Source organism: Oncorhynchus kisutch, linkage group LG16 (genome assembly GCF_002021735.2).
Source record: "Oncorhynchus kisutch isolate 150728-3 linkage group LG16, Okis_V2, whole genome shotgun sequence".
Taxonomy (NCBI): domain Eukaryota; kingdom Metazoa; phylum Chordata; class Actinopteri; order Salmoniformes; family Salmonidae; genus Oncorhynchus; species Oncorhynchus kisutch.
This window is the reverse complement of record NC_034189.2, coordinates 47,988,600-48,011,031: the sequence shown is the minus strand read 5'-3', so window position 1 is coordinate 48,011,031 and position 22,432 is coordinate 47,988,600. Positions and strand designations below refer to the sequence as shown.

Here is a 22,432-nt window from a genome sequence, read left to right as displayed (position 1 = left end):
TATAAAGCTTTGCATAATACACCGTTTATTACAAGGACTACAATATTTAATTTATAGGACTCCCGAATCCCACGTTAGAATGAACTGTAGCGCCTCCTGCCTGCAGAAATGTAACATCTCCACTACCTTGAGGGTGATAAAAAAATATATATATATATTCAAATAGCTATTTGTACAACACAACCTACATTTTCTGTGCACTATAACTGTATAGATTTGCATGAAAGAAAAACTACTTAACAGGGTAACAAAAAACAGCCATCCACCCATTCTGCAGAAATTCACGATTTAACAGATATTGAAAAAAGAAATCTGGGAACAGGGGAACTCGACCTCACTAATAACAGCATATGAAACCAGGGGAACTCGACCTCACTAATAACAGCATATGAAACCAGGGGAACTCGACCTCACTAATAACAGCATATGAAACCAGGGGAACTCGACCTCACTAATAACAGCATATGAAACCAGGGGAACTCGACCTCACTAATAACAGCATATGAAACCAGGGGAACTCGACCTCACTAATAACAGCATATGAAACCAGGGGAACTCGACCTCACTAATAACAGCATATGAAACCAGGGAAAGTAGCACTTCATATTTATTTTTTATAGAATTGAATTCAATGCATATTCCATTCATACCATTATCCAAAATATACAACAAGGCAGAGGGGGCAGAGTTTGCAACTTCTATAAATATGTCTTTATTGATGTAGATTTTTTATTATCTTTTACATTTTGAACTCAAGTAGAGAGAAGAGGGACCACCTATTTTGTCACCTAGTTCATTCATGGTAAAAAAAAAGGTCCGTAGGCACCAGTCGAACTGCGCTGACAGGGGGGGCTGGTGGTGGGTGGTGGTGATGTCAGAGAGGGAGGAGCTTTTTAAAAGGACCATAAAATAACTGCATTCAAGAAAAGAGAAAACACTGACACGGTCGTATTATTCAGACGTCTAAAACTTCTGGTAAGAATGCCTCCCCTCTCCCCTCTTCTAATTCAGGCCTTTGGCGCACAGCTCCCCTTGATCCGTGATAGATATAAAGAGTTCAGCAAACTAGCCTCCATGTTGGCAACCAACGTGTCATAACAATAAGGTTCTCATTTGCATTCTCGGTGGAATGTCATTCTCCTTGTGACTTCCGGTGCCAACATGGCACCCACGCAAACTTGTCAAACCCAGTTTGCTGAATTCTGTAGATCTGTGGTTCCGGTGACGCCTGACCCAGCTTTCTCCACTCCCCACTCGCCCCCTCTCCAGTCTCACCCCAGCCTGAACACCAGAGTGATTACAGAGGGCAGGACTCCAGCAGCAGACGGATGTGGAGGGTGAGAGAGAGAGTGGCAAAATGAAAAACAAAACTCAAGATGATTCCAAACAACAGGCACGTTGGAATAGTGTGTGTCGATGCTGTCTAAACTGTCACTGTTAACAACAGCAGGAAATAGTTTTTAGTTTCTCACAGAAAAACACTGTTTCCCCTCTAAAAATACACTCCCCCACCCACCGGGGGGGAGGGGATGGGGGAGAGGGGGAAAAGTGGGACACTGCACTGCTCCCACCATTTATGGGTGTATGCATACGTGGGTGTGATGAACAAGTGTGTGTGTGTGTGTGTCTTTGATCAGGTGTCACATGATCAGTGGTGTGTGTGTTTGTGTGTAGGTGTGCTGCGGCCGCCTGAAGACATGAAGATGTGTGCCCGTTCTTCCGTTCAGATGATTTCAAAAGTCTTCTTGAGCTCCATGATGAGCTGCCAGTCAGATTTGCCCATCTCGTCTCTGAACCAGTTCTTCAGGGCATCGATGGACGCTCTGGTGATCTGGAGAACAAACAAAAGACCACATTCAGAACTCCGAAGTCTCCCCATTCTCATGATGGTCCACTACTTCTAATACAGAACCCAGTGTTGTTAGAGTTTGGGTACCTGCTGTAGGTACAATGTAACAGTGAGTACTTACTATATCTGATACACTATATTGACCTGAAAACCCACCACACGGTAATTTGAACATTGAAAAGAAAAGTGTTGTCTTTCTCCTCTCTGTGAATGTACCTTGCTGACGAGGATGTCGGTGGCCTCAAAGTGTCGGCCGAACATCTTGGGTGCCTCTCCGGGGATCGGTTCGATCTTTATACAGATCTCCTGGCCCTTCTTGGCACTGTCCACCATCTTGTGGTTGATCTCAATGCTGGTCACGATGCCAATGTCCACAAACTGACAGGGAGGAAGTCAGTCAGATAATATTATTACACCTGTTCCTACGTCCTACAAAGATAGAAACAGGTCCCACAAACACACACTGCACTCTACATATACACACACACACTCACCCCCTTGCTGGGCACACAGAGTGGGGTTCCCTGTCTGAGGACCCCAGCCTCCACGTTGACTCCCATGACTATGGGGTCTCTAGAGTTGAAGATGAACTGAGGCAGGATCTTCAGCTTAGTGGGGAACACAGCAATGTGTCTGTGGAAAATGACAGAGAAAATGACTGTTAGTACACCACAAACCTACTGTCCTATCTAGAAACCTAGCCCAGGCATAACCCACACCTACTGTCCTGCCTGGAAACCTAGCCCAGGCATAACCCAAACCTACTGTCCTATCTAGAAACCTAGCCCAGGCATAACCCACACCTACTGTCCTGTCTGGAAACCTAGCCCAGGCATACCCCACACCTACTGTCCTGCCTGGAAACCTAGCCCAGGCATAACCCACACCTACTGTCCTGTCTGGAAACCTAGCCCAGGCATAACCCACACCTACTGTCCTGCCTGGAAACCTAGCCCAGGCATAACCCACACCTACTGTTCTGCCTGGAAACCTAGCCCAGGCATAACCCACACCTACTGTTCTGCCTGGAAACCTAGCCCAGGCATACCCCACACCTACCGCCCTGTCTTGAAACCTAGCCCAGGCATACCCCACACCTACTGTCCTGCCTGGAAACCTAGCCCAGGCATACCCCATGCCTACTGTCCTTTCTGGAAACCTAGCCCAGGCATAACCCACACCTACTGTCCTATCTAGAAACCTAGCCCAGGCATACCCCACACCTACCGCCCTGTCTGGAAACCTAGCCCAGGTATGCCTACTGTCCTGTCTGGAAACCTAGCCTAGGCATACCCCATGCCTACTGTCCTGTCTGGAAACCTAGCCCAGGCATACCCCATGCCTACTGTCCTGTCTGGAAACCTAGCCCAGGCATACCCCATGCCTACTGTCCTGTCTGGAAACCTAGCCCAGGTATGCCTACTGTCCTGTCTGGAAACCTAGCCTAGGCAGGACAGGTGTAGCCTTCCAATGGGCTGAGTGTGGATCACTTATGCTAAGGCCTATGACAGCAAAACAAAGTTATGGTTGGTATCACATATCGTGTGTGTGTGTGTTCACATACTTGAACTCGTCCTGCTTGGCCTTCTTGTAGTCCTCTCTGTACTTGGTGAAGGCATCAAACAGGTGGTAGATGATCTCAGCGCTGAACACCCTGACCCCCAGACTATCAGCCATCTCCTGAGAGTCCCTCTCCACCTTCACATCAAACGCCAGGATCGTTGCATACCTAGAACAGGACAGCATGGACTTTTATTGTCCAGTTTACACAGATTGGTTACTGTCTCAGCGTAATTAACCTATCAAACAAATGTATGACAGGGTATAGAAAGGAGAGAAGACAGAAGAGGTCACACACTGTGGGTCATGCTCCAGCATAGTGGAAGCTTTCATCACGTCTTTCTTGTGGACTGGACCGATGTTGATGCCAGCGTACTGTTGGAGGAGACGGAAAAACATCAACATTACAGCACAGTTTCTCAATACTATATTGTAGTTTGATACGGTGTGTGTGTGTGTGTACATGGGTGATACTCACAGGCACTTTGGACACTCGTAGGAACTCGAGCAAGGCTTCCAGGGATCCGAGAGTGGAGGCCTGGACGTACACACCCTTCTCCTCCAGCTTGATGGAGTTCAGAGTCTGTTTCAGCTCCCGCACCAGCTCATCCTGCAGGGGATATCATAATGCAGAAGATCTCAATACACTGTGTGTGTGTGTGTGTGTGTGTGTGTACTAGTAACTAACTCAAGAGATGGAAAAAAAAGACAAGGAGAGGAAGCAGGGAGCCATTCATAACTATTGACATGTAGCCGTAGGTGGCAGAGGGATCCAGTCTAACACTATTGAGACACAGCCCTGTTTTCATACACAGAAGGGTTTCTTCAACTATGGGTCGGGTTCCAAGTGGGTTGCGAATAATGAGAATACATCTATAATCCCACACTATTTCTTCTTAATTTGGGTGGTTGGAGGATGATTTGGGTCACAGGGTCAATTTTTCATTTGGGTCTCGAGCTGAACATTTTTAAGAACCTCTGATACACAGTACATAAACTGGGTGGTTCGAGCCCTGAACACTGATTGTCCGAAAACTGTGATATATCAGACCATATACCCAGGGTATGACAAAACATTTATTTTTACTGTTCTAATTACGTTGGTAACCAGTTTATAATAGCAATAAGCAATATACCACAGCTAAGGGCTATATCCAGGCACTCTGCGTTGCGTCATGCTTAAGAACAGCCCTTAGCCGTGGTACATTTGTCATATACCACACCCCCCCGGGCCTTATTGCTTAAATGTGCCAGTCTCACCCTGAGCACGGCCACCTCGTCCTCCTTGTGGGCCACCAGCAGGGGGAGCCCTGCCAGGGTCTTTTCCAGGTCTTTCCCCAGGATCTTCACTCCCTGGGCCGTACACACCTCCTTATGCTTCTCATACTGGTTCTAAAGAGGACAGGGGTCAGATCATTCATTAATACTACCTACTGGTTCTAAAGAGGACAGGGGGACAAATCATTCATTAATACTACCTACTGGTTCTAAAGAGGACAGGGGGTCAGATCATTCTTTAATACTACCTACTGGTTCTAAAGAGGACAGGGGGTCAGACATTCATTAATACTACCTACTGGTTCTAAAGAGGACAGGGGGTCAGATCATTCATTAATACTACCTACTGGTTCTAAAGAGGACAGGGGGTCAGATCATTCATTAATACTACCTACTGGTTCTAAAGAGGACAGGGGTCAGATCATTCATTAATAATACCTACTGGTTCTAAAGAGGACAGGGGGTCAGATCATTCATTAATACTACCTACTGGTTCTAAAGAGGACAGGGGTCAGATCATTCATTAATAATACCTACTGGTTCTAAAGAGGACAGGGGGTCAGATCATTCTTTAATACTACCTACTGGTTCTAAAGAGGACAGGGGTCAGATCATTCATTAATAATACCTACTGGTTCTAAAGAGGACAGGGGGTCAGATCATTCTTTAATACTACCTACTGGTTCTAAAGAGGACAGGGGTCAGATCATTCATTAATAATACCTACTGGTTCTAAAGAGGACAGGGGGTCAGATCATTCATTAATACTACCTACTGGTTCTAAAGAGGACAGGGGTCAGATCATTCATTATACCTACTGGTTCTAAAGAGGATAGGGGGTCAGATCATTCATTAATACTACCTACTGGTTCTAAAGAGGACAGGGGTCAGATCATTCATTATACCTACTGGTTCTAAAGAGGACAGGGGGTCAGATCATTCATTAATACTACACACAGATCATCATTATGGGGCCTAGGTGCAGTGAAATGTGTTGTTTTACAGGATCAGCCATAGTAGTAATGGGCCTCTTGCTCAAAGGCACAGACAGATTTTACACGTTGTCGGTTCGGGTATTTGAACCAGCGACTTTTCAGTTACTGGCCCAATGCTCTAACCGCTAGACTACCTGCTGCTAATTCTAACTTCCACCGTCAAATTATCGCTTAGTCTGCCATTGACATCAGTGAATTATTTAGTGAAAATGAGACGTGGAAGTTAGGATGAACCCCTAGCCAAGTCATGGACAGCATGACATTCCTGTTGAAATCAGGTCAGAACTGTCTGCTGCTCCTACAAGTGCTCTTTAATAAAGAAAGGCCCAACATATCATTTCCTCCATACCTTGACCCTGAGCTCCTTCATGGGTGGAGGCAGCAGCAGCCCCCTGATCTGGGTGACGATGGGTCCCTCCACCCCCGGGACGATGACAGTCATGCCCTCCCGGAGAACCCCGTTGATCAGGATCACGTCTATAGTGGTGCCCATACCAGGCAGGGCTTTCACCTGACGATGGACAGGGACACATGTTGAGTTTAATACAACATTAAGTGTTAGATGACGCAACGGTAATGACACTGACGTAACGGTAATGACACCAATGTAACGGTAATGACGCAACAGTAATGACACTGACGTAACGGTAGTGCGACTGGTGTAACGGAAACGACCCTAAAATAACAGCAATCTAACCGTGACAACAACAGGGAGGATCATTCTTCCTCGTCCCCATAAACTGTGACAGTAATGTAGTAATTGTCCCTCACCTCCATGACCTGAGCCCTGAGCTCGTCGCAGTGTGCCAGGCGTCGTGCCAGCATGGTCTGGGTGAGCTCCACCAGCAGAGCGATCAGGTTGCCCATGCCGTCCCCGGAGTGGGCCGAGGTGGGCACCAGAGACACAAAGGTCCTCGGGTCCTTGTTCTCATGGAAGAGGGCTGCGTTCAGACCCTGTACGAATACACAATCAAATCAAAGTTAATTGGTCGCATACGCAGATCTGTAGATGTTAAGATGCAGTGAAATGCTTATCGTTCTAGCTCTACCAGTGAAGTCCTGTCTAACACAATAACAACATACGAATGAAATGAAGAAATATCAGAACGAGCAATGTCAGAGACCAGAATATAAATATATACAGTGGGCAAAAAAGTATTTAGTCAGCCACCAATTGTGCAAGTTCTCCCACTTAAAAAGATGAGAGAGGCCTGTAATTTTCATCATAGGTATACTTCAACTATGACAGACAAAATGAGAAAAAAAAATCCAGAAAATCACATTGTAGGATTTTTAATACATTTATTTGCAAATTATGGTGGAAAATAAGTATTTGGTCAATAACCAAAGTTTATCTCAATACTTTCTTATATACCCTTTGTTGGCAATGACAGAGGTCAAATGTTTTCTGTAAGTCTTCACACACTGTTGCTGGTATTTTGGCCCATTCCTCCATGCAGATCTCCTCTAGAGCAGTGATGTTTTGGGGCTGTTGCTGGGCAACACGGACTTTCAACTCCCTCCAAAGATTTTCTATGGGGTTGAGATCTGGAGACTGGCTAGGCCACTCCAGGACCTTGAAATGCTTCTTACGAAGCCACTCCTTCATGGCCCGGGCGGTGTGTTTGGGATCACTGTCATGCTGAAAGACCCAGCCACGTTTTATCTTCAATGCCCTTGCTGATGGAAGGAGGTTTTCACTCGAAATCTCACAATACATGGCCCCATTCATTCTTTCCTTTACACGGATCAGTCGTCCTGATCCCTTTGCAGAAAAACAGCCCCAAAGCATGATGTTTCCACCCCCATGCTTCACAGTAGGTATGGTGTTCTTTGGATGCAACTCAGCATTCTTTGTCCTCCAAACACAACGAGTTGAGTTTTTACCAAAAAGTTATATTTTGGTTTCATCTGACATTCTCCCAATCTTCTTCTGGATCATCCAAATGCTCTCTAGCAAACTTCAGACGGGCCTGGACATGTCTGGCACTGCAGGATTTGAGTCCCTGGCGGCGTAGTGTGTTACTGATGGTAGGCTTTGTTACTTTGGTCCCAGCTCTCTGCAGGTCATTCACTAGGTCCCCCCGTGTGGTTCTGGGATTTTTGCTCACCGTTCTTGTGATCATTTTGACCCCACGGGGTGAGATCTTGCGTGGAGCCCCAGATCGAGGGAGATTATCAGTGGTCTTGTATGTCTTCCATTTCCTAATAATTGCTCCCACAGTTGATTTCTTCAAACCAAGCTGCTTACCTATTGCAGATTTAGTCTTTCCAGCCTGGTGCAGGTCTACAATTTTGTTTCTGGTGTCCTTTGACAGCTCTTTGGTCTTGGCCATAGTGGAGTTTGGAATGTGACTGTTTGAGGTTGTGGACAGGTGTCTTTTATACTGATAACAAGTTCAAACAGGTGCCATCAATACAGGTAACGAGTGGAGGACAGAGGAGCCTCTTAAAGAAGAAGTTACAGGTCTGTGAGAGCCAGAAATCTTGCTTGTTTGTAGGTGACCAAATACTTATTTTCCACCATAATTTGCAAATAAATTCATAAAAAATCCTACAATGTGATTTTCTGGAATTTTTTTCTCATTTTGTCTGTCATAGTTGTGAAAAGTGCTGTCAACGCCAAAACTCTTTCCCCCTCCGTTGTTCATATAGTTAGTGACCTGCTGGGCGAACTCCACGATGACAGCTTTGGCCCTCTCGTCAAACTCATCCTTGGTGTTCTTCTTCTGCTTCTTCAGTGTGGCCACCACGTCTGTGTCTGGACTCTTCTTCCAGTCGTACAGACGGTCAATCTGGAGTAGACATAGAAATGGAACGAATAGAAGGGACAAAAATACACGTCACATGGATGGGCAACCAATTAACTATTTGTGAAAAAAAAAGGACTTCCGCAAGCTATTGTATCCTGGTAGCTTTATTCCCAGTGAATTGTGGGCTATTGAGTGCCTTTAATACATGCAAGTCCTCTACTAGACATCTATCCATCCATCCATCCCAGAGGTAAGCTATGAGCATGTCTGAACAGACAGACTGACCTTGTTAAGTGCTACAATGAAGGGACACTTCTTCTCCTTGAGCAGGTTGATGGACTCCAGGGTCTGAGGCTCCAGGCCGTGCATGATGTCCACCACCAGGATAGCTATGTCACACAGAGAGCTGCCCCGGTTCCTCAGGTTACTGGACACACAGACAGACGGAGCGAGACGCAGTCAGGACAAACACATTTAGGGCAGTGGACACACATTTTTCTGTATGAGGGTTTACCTGAAAGACTCGTGGCCTGGGGTGTCGATGATCAGCATTCCTGGGATTTTAATGGCCTCGTTGTTGAACTGAAGAGGAAACAATGAAATGATTAAAGAGCCATTAAACACCAACTATCTATTCAAATCCAATGCCATACATACACTGAGTGTACAAAACATTCGGAACACCTGCTCTTTCCATGACAGACAGACCAGATGAATCCAGGTGACAGCTATGATCCCTTATTGATGTCACTTGTTAAATCCAATTCAATCAGTGTAGATGAAAGAAGGATTTTTAAGCCTTGGGACATGGATTGTGTATGTGTGCCATTCAGAGGGTGGATGGGCGAGACAAAACACTGAAGTGCCTTTGAACGGGGTAAGGTAGTAGGTGCCAGGCGCACCAGTTTGAGTGTGTCAAGAACTGCAACGCTGCTGTGTTTTTCACATTCAACAGTTTCCCGTGTGTATCAAGAATGGTCCACCACCCAAAGGACATCCAGCCAACTTGACAACTGTGAAGCATAGGAGTCAACACCTCTACACCTTGTAGAGTCCATGCCCCGTCGAACTGAGACTGTTCTGAGGGCAAAACAGAAGGTGTTTCTAATGTTTTGTACACTCAGTGTACGGTCACTGCTCAGTGTACGGTCACTGCTCAGTGTACGGTCACTGTTCAGTGTACGGTCACTGTTCAGTGTACGGTCACTGCTCAGTGTACGGTCACTGCTCAGTGTACGGTCACTGTTCAGTGTACGGTCACTGCTCAGTGTACGGTCACTGCTCAGTGTACGGTCACTGCTCAGTGTACGGTCACTGCTCAGTGTACGGTCACTGTTCATTGTACGGTCACTGCTCAGTGTATGGTCACTGCTCAGTGTACGGTCACTGCTCAGTGTACGGTCACTGCTCAGTGTATGACTGGGTCTGAGCTGAAGGGAGAGGAGCAGCAGTACTCACGTTCTTCACCATCTTGGTCTGCTCTACGATGGCCTCCAGCGGTACGTTAGTGGCTCCGATCTGTTGGGTGATCCCTCCTGCCTCTCCGTCCTGTACGTGTGTATGCCTCAGCTTGTCCAGGATCTTGGTCTTGCCTGTGTCTACGTGGCCCAGTACACAGACGACGGGGGAGCGGAGCTTGTCCAGGTTTATGTTCTTTATGTTCTCTGCTCGCCGTTTCTACAGAGGAGGAGCACAGAGACAACAACATTACACTTCCCTACCGTTTAACAATGTTGATAGGATGTGTGTTTGTGAAAGACTACCTCAATACGCTTCTTGGCCTTGTCGTAGATCCGCTCCTCTTTAGTGCGATCGTCATCTGAGTCGCTGTCACTACTGGACTCTGAGCTCTCCTTCCCTCCCTTCCTCTTAGTGGCTGGGGCCTGCTGCGTTGTGTGAGGCTGACTCTCCTTCTCCTCCTCCTCACTCTCCTCCTCTTCATCATCCTCTTCCTCCTCGTCCTCCTCCTCTTCCTCCGGCTGTGACAAGGGTTTCTGTTGGGGCTGTTTTGGCGTCTCTGGCTTCACCTCAATGTGGACCGTCTTCAGCTCTGTAGAGGGAGAAGAGACGTTATGTGAGGTGTAAGCCACCAAGCCTTTGGGAGATATTGCCATATTGCTAAAAACCTAAAGTCTGTCCTGTCTTACCTTTGTCCTGATCGATAGTCTCAGCAATAGCCTCCCAGTCATCAACTGCAGACTCAGCTTTCTGCTCTACCTCTGGGGGAGGGACAGGAAGACACGACACAAAATGTGACTGAGGCAATGAAAGTTGTCTGGCGTTACACCCAGATCTGGACAACAAGCGGAGGACATTAAGGAAGGCTCCGTCTCCAAGATCTATGGTCCATTTTACCTGCTGGTACTTCGGGGGTTTCCACGGCCATCGGTGAGATGACTGGCTCTGCCATCTCCGACGTGGGTGACATGACCTCTGAGATCTCTGACCGGGGAAGAGGAGGAATGAGGGACGAGGCACAAACAAATAGATAGATGACTTTGCAGTTGGACATGTATTTGATGTGGATTGGAAGAGGCTGTTACCTTCAGGGGTCTGTGCTTGTTGGGGCTTCTTTTTCCTCTTGTCTCCGTACACTGGCTTCTTCTTTGGCACTGAGTCGTCTTTGGATGGCACTTCAATACCCTGGGCCTTCAGGAGTTCAAGTGTGGCCTCAGCCCTGGCCCGGGCCTCTTTCTGGGCTTTGGTCAGCAGTTTGCCCTCCTTCTTCAGCCTCTCCTTCCTCTCTTTCTCCTTCTGTTTCTTCTTCTCCTTGCGCTCCTGTTCCAGACGCTCCTGTAGGTGTTACATTGAAGAGGTCAGTTGGTAAGAGGTCAGTGTGTGTGTGTGTATACAGTGTGTGTGTGTGTGTGTGTTTAACCTGCTCCAGTCTCTGAGCCTCCTGCTCTTCCAGGCGACGCAGGTTCTCCTCTTCCTCCTTCTTGGCACGCTCCTCTTCCTCCTTCATGTGAGCCAGAGCCTCCTGCATGGCTTTCACTGTGGCCTTGCTGGGTCCCTTCTTCTTCTCCTCTTTCTCCTTCTCCTTGTCCCCCTTCTTCTTCTTCTTGTCTTTCTTGCCCTTCTTGTCTCCCCCTTCCTCTTCTGAAGTAGCACAAATCCCCCGACAGAAATCAGTCACAGCACAGTAACTATGTAAGCCATTTCTACATTTTGGACTAATTGCATGTAACTACACAGTTTTAACTACTTTGAAAACATCACCATTGGGTTCATTCATTGTTTCCACCACCAAATCGGCAGCTAATGGGTACAGAATTAAGATCAGTAGACTTCTACTATTGCAACTGCATGCAACTACACATTAACACGTGTATTTGTATGTATTATGCTGCTCATCCTGGGGTCCAGCAAAATTAAGGCATCTAACAAGCTACCTTGAAGCAGAAATCTGTTTGTTTCCTTCTCTTACCATTAATTGCTTCAAGCACCTCATCGGCAGCTAATGGGTACAGATAAGCATTTACACATTCTTAAAACGACAGTAGTTCCTACATGGCATATGGGCAACTCATTGTAAAGTGTTGCCGTTTAGGCTGTGGAATGGATACAATATAAACCCATTGTAAATCTCACCTTCTCCTTGAGGATCAGCCCCTTCCTGATCTTCAATCTCTGCTGCTGCCTCCATCTCTGCTGCTGGGGTGTGGGCTGCTGCTGGGGTTGGGGCTGCTGCTGGGGCCACCGCTGGCTCACTCTTCTTCACTACCTCTTTCTTAGGCACTGCTGCAACCTCAATACTCCCCTCTTTCTCCTCCTCCTTCTCCTTCTGCTTCTTCAGCTTAGCCCTGTCCTCCTCTTTCTTCTTGCGGTCTCTCTCCTTCTTCTCTGCCTTCTTCTGAGCTGCCGTCTTCATCTTGAAGGTTCCCTCCTCCTCTTCCTCTTCTTCACTGTCTGCCTTGGCTTTGCCCTTCTTCTTCTTGCCTTTCTTTCCAGCCTGCGATGCGTCCACCGAGTCGTCATCATCTGAATCATCCTCCCCTCCCCCCTCTCCTTTCCTCGCACCGCCATCGTCATCCTCCTCTTCCTCGTCCGAGGCCTCCTTGCGGCCTCCTTTCTTCCCTGCCTTGGGTTTCCTCCGGGTCCGTGAGGCGTCGTCCTCCGAGTCTGAGCCAGCAGCAGCAGCAACAGCGGGGGCAGCAGACGTCTTCTTGTCCTTCTGCTTGTCTTCGTCTTCCACGTCACCCATACCCGAAACCTCTTCGTCGTCCCCGTCGTCATCCTCCAGGCTGGCTCGCTTGCCCTTCCGCGTCTTCTTCTTCTCTGCTTTGGTGGGCGGCGGGGGCTCGGCGGCACTCTCCGGCTCGTCTGTGGCGTCTGGTTTCTGTGGATTGCGGAAGTGATGAGTGCTCCATAGAAGCATGTGCTTTGCCAGACAGGGTCATTACATATGCAGATTAGCATTGGGCTATTAGCCCAGGGTTTCCGGTTAGAAACTGTGGCGCCAGACATGACTGGACCCATAGGACTATGCATTGGGTGCATACCCTGACTAGGCTTCCACCCACTTGCCCAGAATAACAGTCATCACATTTAGATTATGGTAATTCATTTGAACAGAACATGCAAGTCAAGGATGTAGTGACCTGTGTCCTTCTTACCGCGCACTTTGAAGATGTTAGAATATCTGTCCACATGAACTTTTCCTCAGCCAACAAGACGAGTGACGAACAGCAAAAATAGGCAGCGAGTTTCAAGTTTGGGGAAGCTATTTTTCCCAGGAAAAATGCCCCTTTATAATAAAGCATTCCATGAATCATCGCATTAGCAGACTTATGTAAGATAACCTACTATTCTTAAGGAGTAAATCGGACAGTCAACATTTTGATTAATAATATAACTCAATCACTGTTCGCAAAAAAGTCTGTTCAATGCGTGGCGGAGCTCGAGGCCTCGGCTATATCAGATACATTTTTTCTCGAGGCCTCGGCTATATCAGATACGGTTTTTCTCGAGGCCTCGTCTATATCAGATACATTTTTTCTCGAGGCCTCGTCTATATCAGATACAGTTTTTCTCGAGGCCTCGTCTATATCAGATACATTTTTTCTCGAGGCCTCGTCTATATCAGATAAATTTTTTCTCGAGGCCTCGTCTATATCAGATACATTTTTTCTCGAGGCCTCGTCTATATCAGATACATTTTTTCTCGAGGCCTCGTCTATATCAGATACAGTTTTTCTCGAGGCCTCGTCTATATCAGATACAGTTTTTCTCGAGGCCTCGTCTATATCAGATACAGTTTTTCTCGAGGCCTCGTCTATATCAGATACATTTTTTCTCAAGGCCTCGGCTATATCAGATACAGTTTTTCTCGAGGCCTCGGCTATATCAGATACATTTTTTCTCGAGGCCTCGTCTATATCAGATACAGTTTTTCTCGAGGCCTCGTCTATATCAGATACATTTTTTCTCGAGGCCTCGGCTATATCAGATACAGTTTTTCTCGAGGCCTCGGCTATATCAGATACATTTTTTCTCGAGGCCTCGGCTATATCAGATACATTTTTTCTTTCTGTGCACATAAAACAAATATGGCCTTTTATAAAAACACATTTCATGCAATTCTACTACACTTTATATGACTGCAGACATTAGCAGAATCTTGTTTTAAATGACAAATTACAGGGTAGCCTACTCTGCTGACACTCACAATATAATAGGTCTACCGGAAAGGGTGACAGAATATGACGTCCATCTAAACTGGAGGAGGACAATTATAGTCCAAAAACAAACTTTTTAGTGACACAGACACGACAATGATAAAGAGTGAATTTGAGCAAAGCGCACTTAACGGGGATATTACCGATGTCTCTGCTGGTGCCAATAAGATAGGCTATAGGCCTACTGTTGTACGCTCAATTGAGTTGAGAATTTACAGATTGTAAATTCAATTTGAATTTACAGAGTGTTTTCATTGTCTTCTCTTTACAGCAATAGCCATGCTTCTTTCCAAACTGTGTTTTCCCATGATTGAATTTTGAAATATTCCAATATGTCTGGCTGGGCCTCTTTTCATTGACAGTCATAACTTAACAATAATCTATTTGGAATTTTCCACGTGTGCTGCCCAAATTCCGCGTGCTGCCTTTCCTTCCAACTATAGGCAATGGGATTTAAAACAATCCACAACTTATTAAACATGTTTAAGGCTGGAGGAGGCTAATGATCCTCTGTGGCCAAATCATGCTTAACAGCCTGTTTTAAATGATTGTATTTATTTCTGTATAGACAGGAGTAGGCTAATCAGGCTATATCATTTTGGCAATTTAATAACATTTACTTAGGGAAACCTTAGCATTCCCTAGCCTTTTATCACTGTGCATGTGCCTGTCAATCTACTATCCCCCATAGTAGAAAAGTTGACCTATTCTATTGGTCCGTTTGTTGAGATGGAAAGAGCCCAAACAGACTCTGGGACAGTTGTCGGACGATAGATCCCAAATTCATACAACCAGTAGGCCTCGGATACATAAAACATACTTTAAAAAGCAACGAGTCGGACGCAACAGATCAGAACATTTCGCTTAAATGTTTAAAAAATATTATTTTTTAAGATGATTAATTCAGCAATGTGCACAAGGCAGTAGGCTAGGCGGGAATGTGCATTTGGCTACCGGACAATGAAAGAAAGTTGATAACCAATAGAAAAGAAGAGAAATAGTCTATAGTCTGTATAAAATATTTTCCTCCACGGATATGGTGGGATTCTGCCTAGTCTACTTTGAAGCAAAAGGTAAAACACGCCTCATAATATGTCGTAAAACGTTGAGGTTTCAAACAATTAAGTAGCTATACATTTTCAAGAGGCTTACTGCCTCCAGCTCATTGCAAAGTGGTGTGTGAAGCCTGACGAAGCCTGCCTTCCGTTGCCTGTGTATTTGAATGACGAATGGGAAGCACGCTTCAATTACCAGTAGAGAAATAACAAATAATAACAAAACAAAAATGTTTTCAACCCACGATTGCATTTATAATTGTTGTGCAATGATTGGGCTTATAAAAGCTCTGTCTGACAGATTTTCCTGGTTTAAGGCTCAGTATCTGTATGCTGTGCACATGTGATTAAGAAGATACATAACGAATATACACAAGCGGCAATTTAATGACACTAAATTATGCTAATTAACCTATAGAAAGAATAAGCATGAACGGTCAAATGTATTTACATTAATTGGTATTTCCGTCAATAGGCTAAAACGCATTATCAGCTTTTCTCATTTATTTTTTTAAGCCGGCTATTACTGGCTAACGGAAACCCTGTTATAGCCTACTATAGGGTCATTACATATGCAGATTAGCATTGGGCTATAGCCTGGTATAGGGTCATTACATTTGAAGATTAGCATATGGCTACACTTCACCTTGCTGCCTTTAGCTCCTGTGGTTTCAAGTGACAGTTCCTCCAGCTCCTTCAGGATGTCGTCTTCACTGTTAAAGATCAAATCATTATGATCAATACACAGTAGGCTGCAAAGTCCAAGGCAAGTGTAGAAATATTTCCCTCCAACAGTTGGTTCTTACTTCCTTAGTTATTTTAAAATGGAGCGTTCATTACAGTCGAAGAGAGAGAAATAAAGACTTACTCAAAATCGTCTTTCTTTTTGTCTTTCTTCTTCTTGGCCTTTCCTTTACCTTGCTCCTTGGAGGCTCCCGCTCCTTCGATTTCTGCTGCTAGGGCGTCAAGGTCGATGCCACCGTCTTTGGCACTGAAACAAAGTTATGCAAATCACATATGATGCACATTACACATGGTAAAAGACAGCATTATCAAGCATAGCTGGGAACCACATGCTTCTTTCTCCATGCAGATTTCTGCCATATGCTATGTTACAAAAAATGCAGGCTTACAGGCTGACTACACCGCTTGCGTCGCGTGAGCGAGCATGCAAAATAAATGTAGAAATCTATGTTATTCAATTATTGCACCAACACTGCTCACACGGCGCCAACAAGCATCTGCGATGTCAAGGGATAAAATAGAAGTTAGTTCTATTTGTGACGCAGATCGCGCTGCAACTCCTGCCTCTCCCATCTCCTCATTGGTTTACAGAAGCAGATACCCACGTGCCATCTCCTCATTGGTTATACCTACATGGGTGACTGAAAGACGAACGAGGTCAGTGGCGGTAATACACCTAATTTATGAAAGTTGCCAATCGCAATATAAAGTCAAGAGAAGAAAAAGCCTGGAAGGAGGAGAAATGACTAGAAACGATTCGGTTGACCGTTTTATGTGTGGATTAATTGGCGGAGTAGAGGACCTTGTGCATTTCAGGTAAAATAACAACTCAAATGTTTTCATCCCAGGAAAAATTAGCTAGCAACAGCAAGCTAGATAAAAAGGAGAAATTAGATAGCAAGTGCAAGCTAGCTAGCTAAATTGCCATAAATGTTTAACGCTTTGGATCTGTCCCCAAATTAATATAATTGGTTGAGAGTTTGTTTTGATATTTTAACCTTTGTGTCGTGATCGCATTTGGTGTGGGGGGACAAAATACATATATAAAATGCCAGACGGCACACGCGCGTAGCCGGTTTGGGTTCCGTGTTAGCAGCAAAATGATACAAACTAGCAACAGATGTGTGGGATTTCAAATATTTGCAGCCTTGATCAAATTAGCACATTTCACGCAAATATGACTTTCATATCCAGTCCGACAAAAAGACAGACCCAGTCAGTCAGTCCGACAAAAGACAGACCCAGTCAGTCAGTCAGTCAGTCCGACAAAAGACAGACCCAGTCAGTCAGTCAGTCAGTCAGTCCGACAAAAGACAGACCCAGTCAGTCAGTCAGTCCGACAAAAGACAGACCCAGTCAGTCAGTCCGACAAAAGACAGACCCAGTCATTCAGTCCGACAAAGACAGACCCAGTCAGTCCGACAAAAGACAGACCCAGTCAGTCAGTCCAACAAAGACAGACCCAGTCAGTCAGTCAGACCCAGTCAGTCACAGGACACTAAAAAGTCTTGTCAACAGAAAATGTTGACAGATTTGAAGGCTTTACTGCGGTCCTAAAATGACTTGCTGGTGGCCACAAATCAACCCTGACAGTGGGAAGTGTGCATCCAACAAGAACAACACCACCACCTGAATGGCAGCTGCACACTTGACACTGTTACGCCTTCAGTCCAAAAAAATGCAATAACTAATTCTAATTCTTATGTCAGACGGGTGAAGATGAAAACCAAACATGAAAGACAAACAACTTCAGTCCCTAACCTGTAATGACCATTATGATCATCTCAACTACTAACCATCCACAATCCAACCACAATAACCTTACCTGAAGCAGCACATGGATCTTTGAGACTAAAAGCCCTACGTCTGCTCAGCCTCAGACTTTATACAGAGGGTGAGGCTAGCTTCCTTGCATGCCTGTTGCATCAGCAGTGGAAAGCACCTCTATGTTAGAAGGAACAGGGCCCAACCCCGGGTGAAACACACAGGGTGCACAGTGCAGACACTCTTGCCTCTGGGTAATAAAATCATGAAGAAGCAGCAGATAGACAGGATGTTGATGGAATTATCCTGCTCTATCAATGTTATTCCTTTCACTAATTTACCTGTAATAACTACTAGGAATATTGCTTAAATACAAGTGCCTTTAGGGTTAGGGGCTAGTGGTTGTTTCTGGACCAGACCTATAATAGTTGTTGGTTATGGGGAACAGAGAGGACCATAGTTAATCAAGCTTTAATATCTTCCGCCATTGCTGTTCAGCGCCATCTTTAGCCCTGGCCTGGTATCATCTTGACCTCACAGCAGAGTTGACTGGAACAGGAGCAGGCTGCAGATCAGCAGTATACAGTACAAGGGGTGAGAGCTCACCATCACGGCAGGTCAGTCAATATATATCCCTCAATTATCAACTTAAATGGCAGCCGCCACCGCCACCAAGCCAGCACCACTTAGCCTACTGTCGCTCTGTCTATTATCTGTCAAGGCTCATTCCCACAGTCAAAAGCAGACACCTGGTCATGACTTACAAAGGGTGGATAAGAGTGCCTACTACAAGGAGCTAGTGTAGATTTGTGCACTTGGCAGACAAGCAGCCATTGTAGGGCTATGTCGTAATGAGACGTGAGTCAGTGTCAATTGACATCTCTATTCAGGAATGTATCAATTTATGAACAACAACATTGGTTAAGACTTTTGGTCGTAAAGCATCATACTTGGCAATGGAAATAGTATATATATATTCTAACCATTGAGATCCGTATACTGCTTTATTCTGAAGCCCCACCAAACTGAGGACAACAACAAATCTCTGGGGTATCAATCGCAAATGACCATGTTTACTCACACGGGGTCACAGCCATTGAATGGATACTCAAGCCAATAGAGGCGACAGTTGGGACAATGAATGAGGGCCCTTTCTGACAGCACAATGAAAAGGGATGATGTTGCAGGCATGGGGCATAGCCAGGCTGGAGGTCCTCACTTGTGTTGTCAGTGACTCAAAGATTCAGCAATAGTTCGCTGACAATGTCCTCCTAGAATTGCAACATAGTTATCTGCGTTTCCCTATTAGTGGGCGAGCAAGGTAGCTAAGTTAGATAGCTCACGAGCTAATGGAAATTAACTTAATTATGTGACTGCATGGAGCCTGGCTAGCTATGCCAATGTAGCTGCATAACATGTGCTAGCTAATAGCGAGAATAATAGGTTTCGTGTCTCTGTTGTTCAGCATCAAGTATGTTTATACGAGATATAAATTGGTTAATTCATTGTCAATATGAAAGGTAGAAAACAAGTGCGCGAGGATAACGTTAGCTTATGAATAAGCCGAGACGGGAGGCCTAGCCAAGGCAATCTGCCGCCACATGAAACTCATGGCTTCAGTATCATGCTAATGCTAGCCAGCTCAGCCTGTACGACTAGCGTTAGCTAGCCAACAGTTATAGTCATAGAAGTATGTTGCATACATCACAACTTTCTCAAATCGTATGACACACTGGCCACACTATCGTGTACCTGTCATCGCCTGACTTTTTCTGTTTCTTCCCCATTCTCCTTGTTTTTAATTTTGTCCACAATGTTCAGCCTCGTTGTTCGCCGATACAGCACATATGGTTGGTCCAATGGGGGTTGGTCACACATCCTGCGCAGTTGCAGAGCGTTTTCTATTGCCTGTACTGAAGTGAAGGGCATCTTCACTGCGCAAATTGCGCAGGTATAATGGAGTAACGCATTATTGATAGTATTGTTATTGTCACAGGTGCAAAGAAATGTGTTGTTTTACAGGGTCAGCCAGTAGTACGGCATCCCAGGGGCAAATTAGGGTTAAGTACCTTGCTCAAGGGTACATCAACAGATTTTTCACCTTATCGGCTCAGGTATTCAAACTAATAACCTTTCAGTTACTGGTTCAACACTAACCGCTAGGCCAAAGAGTTTTATAATCAACCCAAGATAAACAGCAGCATGTCATTTTCAATGAGAGCAAATTAATCATAGTGGGCACTGTGTTCGAGCTAGCGAGATCCTATTGGCACCTTCTAGCATGTATTTCCATATTTCAGTTAGGGAACGCCAGTCTGTGAAGTGTGCGTGTGAAATAAGTCAATTGGCATTTCACCCTTACACTCCTAAACAAAGCTATTTTTTACAACTTTGACAAAGGGTAAAATATATAGAACCTAGTCCACTCTGTTCATAACATATTTTAGTTTTGGGAACAGAAAACTGTATTGGGATCTAATGTTTCATCATGACAAACATTTGCAGAATGTCAGCCAAAATCCATATCGCTCCATCTTCCCCCACTGCCCGCCACTGGGCTTCTTCTCATCACTTGTTTTTCAAAGCAGAGGATAGTTGAAGGATGTGGGGGAAGCTAAGTTGTTAGCAGCACACTGACCCCCATTACAGAGGCAGCATTTATTGCACTCTGTAAAAGGATGTAACCTATTTTCTAAATGGTATATTTAAGAAATATGGCCAGAGGGGGTATGGTATATGGCCAATATACCACAGCTAAGGGCTGTTCTTATGCACAAGGCAATGCTGAGTGCCTAGATACAGTCCTTAGTCATGGTATATTGGCCATATATATATATTTTTTTTCACCTTTATTTAACCAGGTAGGCAAGTTGAGAACAAGTTCTCATTTACAATTGCGACCTGGCCAAGATAAAGCAAAGCAGTTCGACACATACAACGACACAGAGTTACACATGGAGTAAAACAAACGTACAGTCAATAATACAGTATAAACAAGTCTATATACAATGTGAGCAAATGAGGTGAGAAGGGAGGTAAAGGCAAAAAAAGGCCATGGTGGCAAAGTAAATACAATATAGCAAGTAAAACACTGGAATGGTAGATTTGCAATGGAAGAATGTGCAAAGTAGAAATACAAATAATGGGGTGCAAAGGAGCAAAATAAATAAATAAATAAAATACAGTAGGGAAAGAGGTAGTTGTTTGGGCTAAATTATAGGTGGGCTATGTACAGGTGCAGTAATCTGTGAGCTGCTCTGACAGTTGGTGCTTAAAGCTAGTGAGGGAGATAAGTGTATCACAAACCCCCGAGGTGCCTTATTGCTATTATAAACTGGTTACCAGCGTAATTAGATGTTTATGCAGAATTTGTGCTATAGAAATACTTTGTGTGCATATAAAGCCAGGGTCTACAGATAACTTTCTAGAACGGCTATACAGAGAGCACCCCTTCCCTTGGTCCAGAGAAACTGGTGATTAAACCATCCCAATAACAAAACCCTGGACAACTCAGTATGTCATGCAGCAGTGCTTTATTCACATCATGAAGACAACTCTTCGGCACAGATTATACATCTTTCTTTCAAGTTCTTTATTTTGTGGGATTGTCCTCAGAAATTCTGCTGCGATTACTGATGTCTCATAGGTGGGAAATTATGTCCCTATCAGGTGTAAGGAGAACTCTCGAGACAACTCCACAGGTAGCCAGTCCGAGGGAACCTCAATGTCACAAGTTTCTATAATGCCATTTTTGATGTCCATGTTTAGAGTTGCATTGCAGATAGATGTGTCATTTTTCAACTCAAAAGTCGTACAGATACTGAACTTAGGAGTCCTTCCAAAAGTCCACTCCCATGCCAACAGTTCACGGGCCATTCTTTGGATACCAGGCAAGGACAGCTCATCACTTGGGTCCACAAGTGTTACAGGGCTGCTGAAACCAAACTCTGTGTTGTACTGGGATGCCACTGAATCCACGATAGTGTCACAGTCCAACGTCGGGTCCTCATCCAGCAGGTTCTTCACAGGGGATGGCACGCTTTGCGTTGCATTGCTCTTGATACCCTGGCAGGTGGGTTTCAGCACCGCGGACAGCAGTTCCCTGTCAGCCGAACACAGCAGAGTGCAGCGATGGTAAGCTGCTGTCCTTCCCAATTTAGCAGCGGTTCCTGAAATCTTGTGTTGGCCATTCAGCAAGATGTCAAACCTCTCTGTTGCACGTACATCCATGTATGGCCTGAGTCCTTTCAGAGCACTTGTCACAACTTGGAGATTCCTGTGACGGTCATAGTTTTTCTTGGAGGTGAAGAAAGTCAAATTGACATTTCCTAAATCGTGGAATACAGTCCCGCCCCCACTGCGTCGCCTGGCGAGCGGTATCCCTTTCTGTCTCATGACCTGAAGGTTGCACTCTTGCCACGGGTTCTGATGTCTCCCTATCACCACCGCTGGGGCATTACTCCATAAGAAGAGCATATTCCGGTTTTGGAGGTCAACATGATCGTGTATCCAGTCCTCCAATGCTAAGTTTTCAAATATGTCTGTTGACAAAGATTTCATGATAAGTCCTGACTTACCAGTCTCGTCAATGACAGCTGACAATGTGCTCTTGGCTCGAGCCGATCGAAAACAGGCTTGGGATTGTGCGCACAAATTCGAGAATGTTCTTAAAATCATCGCACCTCCATCTGTCGTTTCTTCTGTGAATCTGAAAATAGGTTATCACTTTTGTGGAAAGAAACTTTTCAAAATACAT

At 45.1% G+C, this 22,432-nt stretch overlaps 1 protein-coding gene and 1 pseudogene across 2 annotated transcripts; both read right to left on the bottom strand.

Moving 5' to 3' along the window:
- Positions 1 to 589: 589 nt before the first annotated feature.
- Positions 590 to 19,564, bottom strand: LOC109882093 (eukaryotic translation initiation factor 5B). 2 transcript variants are annotated; one of them, XM_031792706.1, is made up of 23 exons: positions 19,429 to 19,564; positions 16,037 to 16,159; positions 15,815 to 15,881; positions 12,027 to 12,774; positions 11,863 to 11,892; positions 11,314 to 11,534; positions 10,979 to 11,228; positions 10,791 to 10,877; positions 10,583 to 10,654; positions 10,199 to 10,485; positions 9,894 to 10,112; positions 8,950 to 9,017; positions 8,721 to 8,862; positions 8,346 to 8,477; positions 6,454 to 6,636; positions 6,032 to 6,193; positions 4,670 to 4,801; positions 3,888 to 4,019; positions 3,708 to 3,784; positions 3,414 to 3,578; positions 2,344 to 2,482; positions 2,066 to 2,227; positions 590 to 1,831 (listed from the first exon to the last, which is right to left on the bottom strand). In XM_031792706.1, the coding sequence occupies exons 1-23, from the start codon at positions 19,461 to 19,463 to the stop codon at positions 1,724 to 1,726; spliced, it is 3,741 nt and encodes a 1,246-aa protein (XP_031648566.1). In that variant the 5' UTR covers positions 19,464 to 19,564; the 3' UTR covers positions 590 to 1,723. The 2 variants fall into 2 exon arrangements, with proteins under 2 accessions (XP_031648566.1, XP_031648567.1); XM_031792707.1 differs by lacking the exon at positions 11,863 to 11,892.
- Positions 19,565 to 21,190: 1,626 nt separating this feature from the next.
- Positions 21,191 to 22,141, bottom strand: LOC109882094 (lipoyltransferase 1, mitochondrial-like; annotated as a pseudogene).
- Between the last annotated feature and the right edge of the window lie 291 nt (positions 22,142 to 22,432).

Bases quoted from the DNA above. Each gene is read 5' to 3' on its own strand.
- LOC109882093 (XM_031792706.1), bottom strand. From the start codon at position 19,463: ATGGGGAAGAAACAGAAAAAGTCAGGCGATGACAG. The intron at 16,160-19,428 runs GTACACGATAGT...ACTTTGTTTCAG, and splicing joins AAAAAGTCAGGCGATGACAG to TGCCAAAGACGGTGGCATCG. The intron at 10,113-10,198 runs GTAGTCTTTCAC...CCTCCTCTGTAG, and splicing joins AGGCCAAGAAGCGTATTGAG to AAACGGCGAGCAGAGAACAT.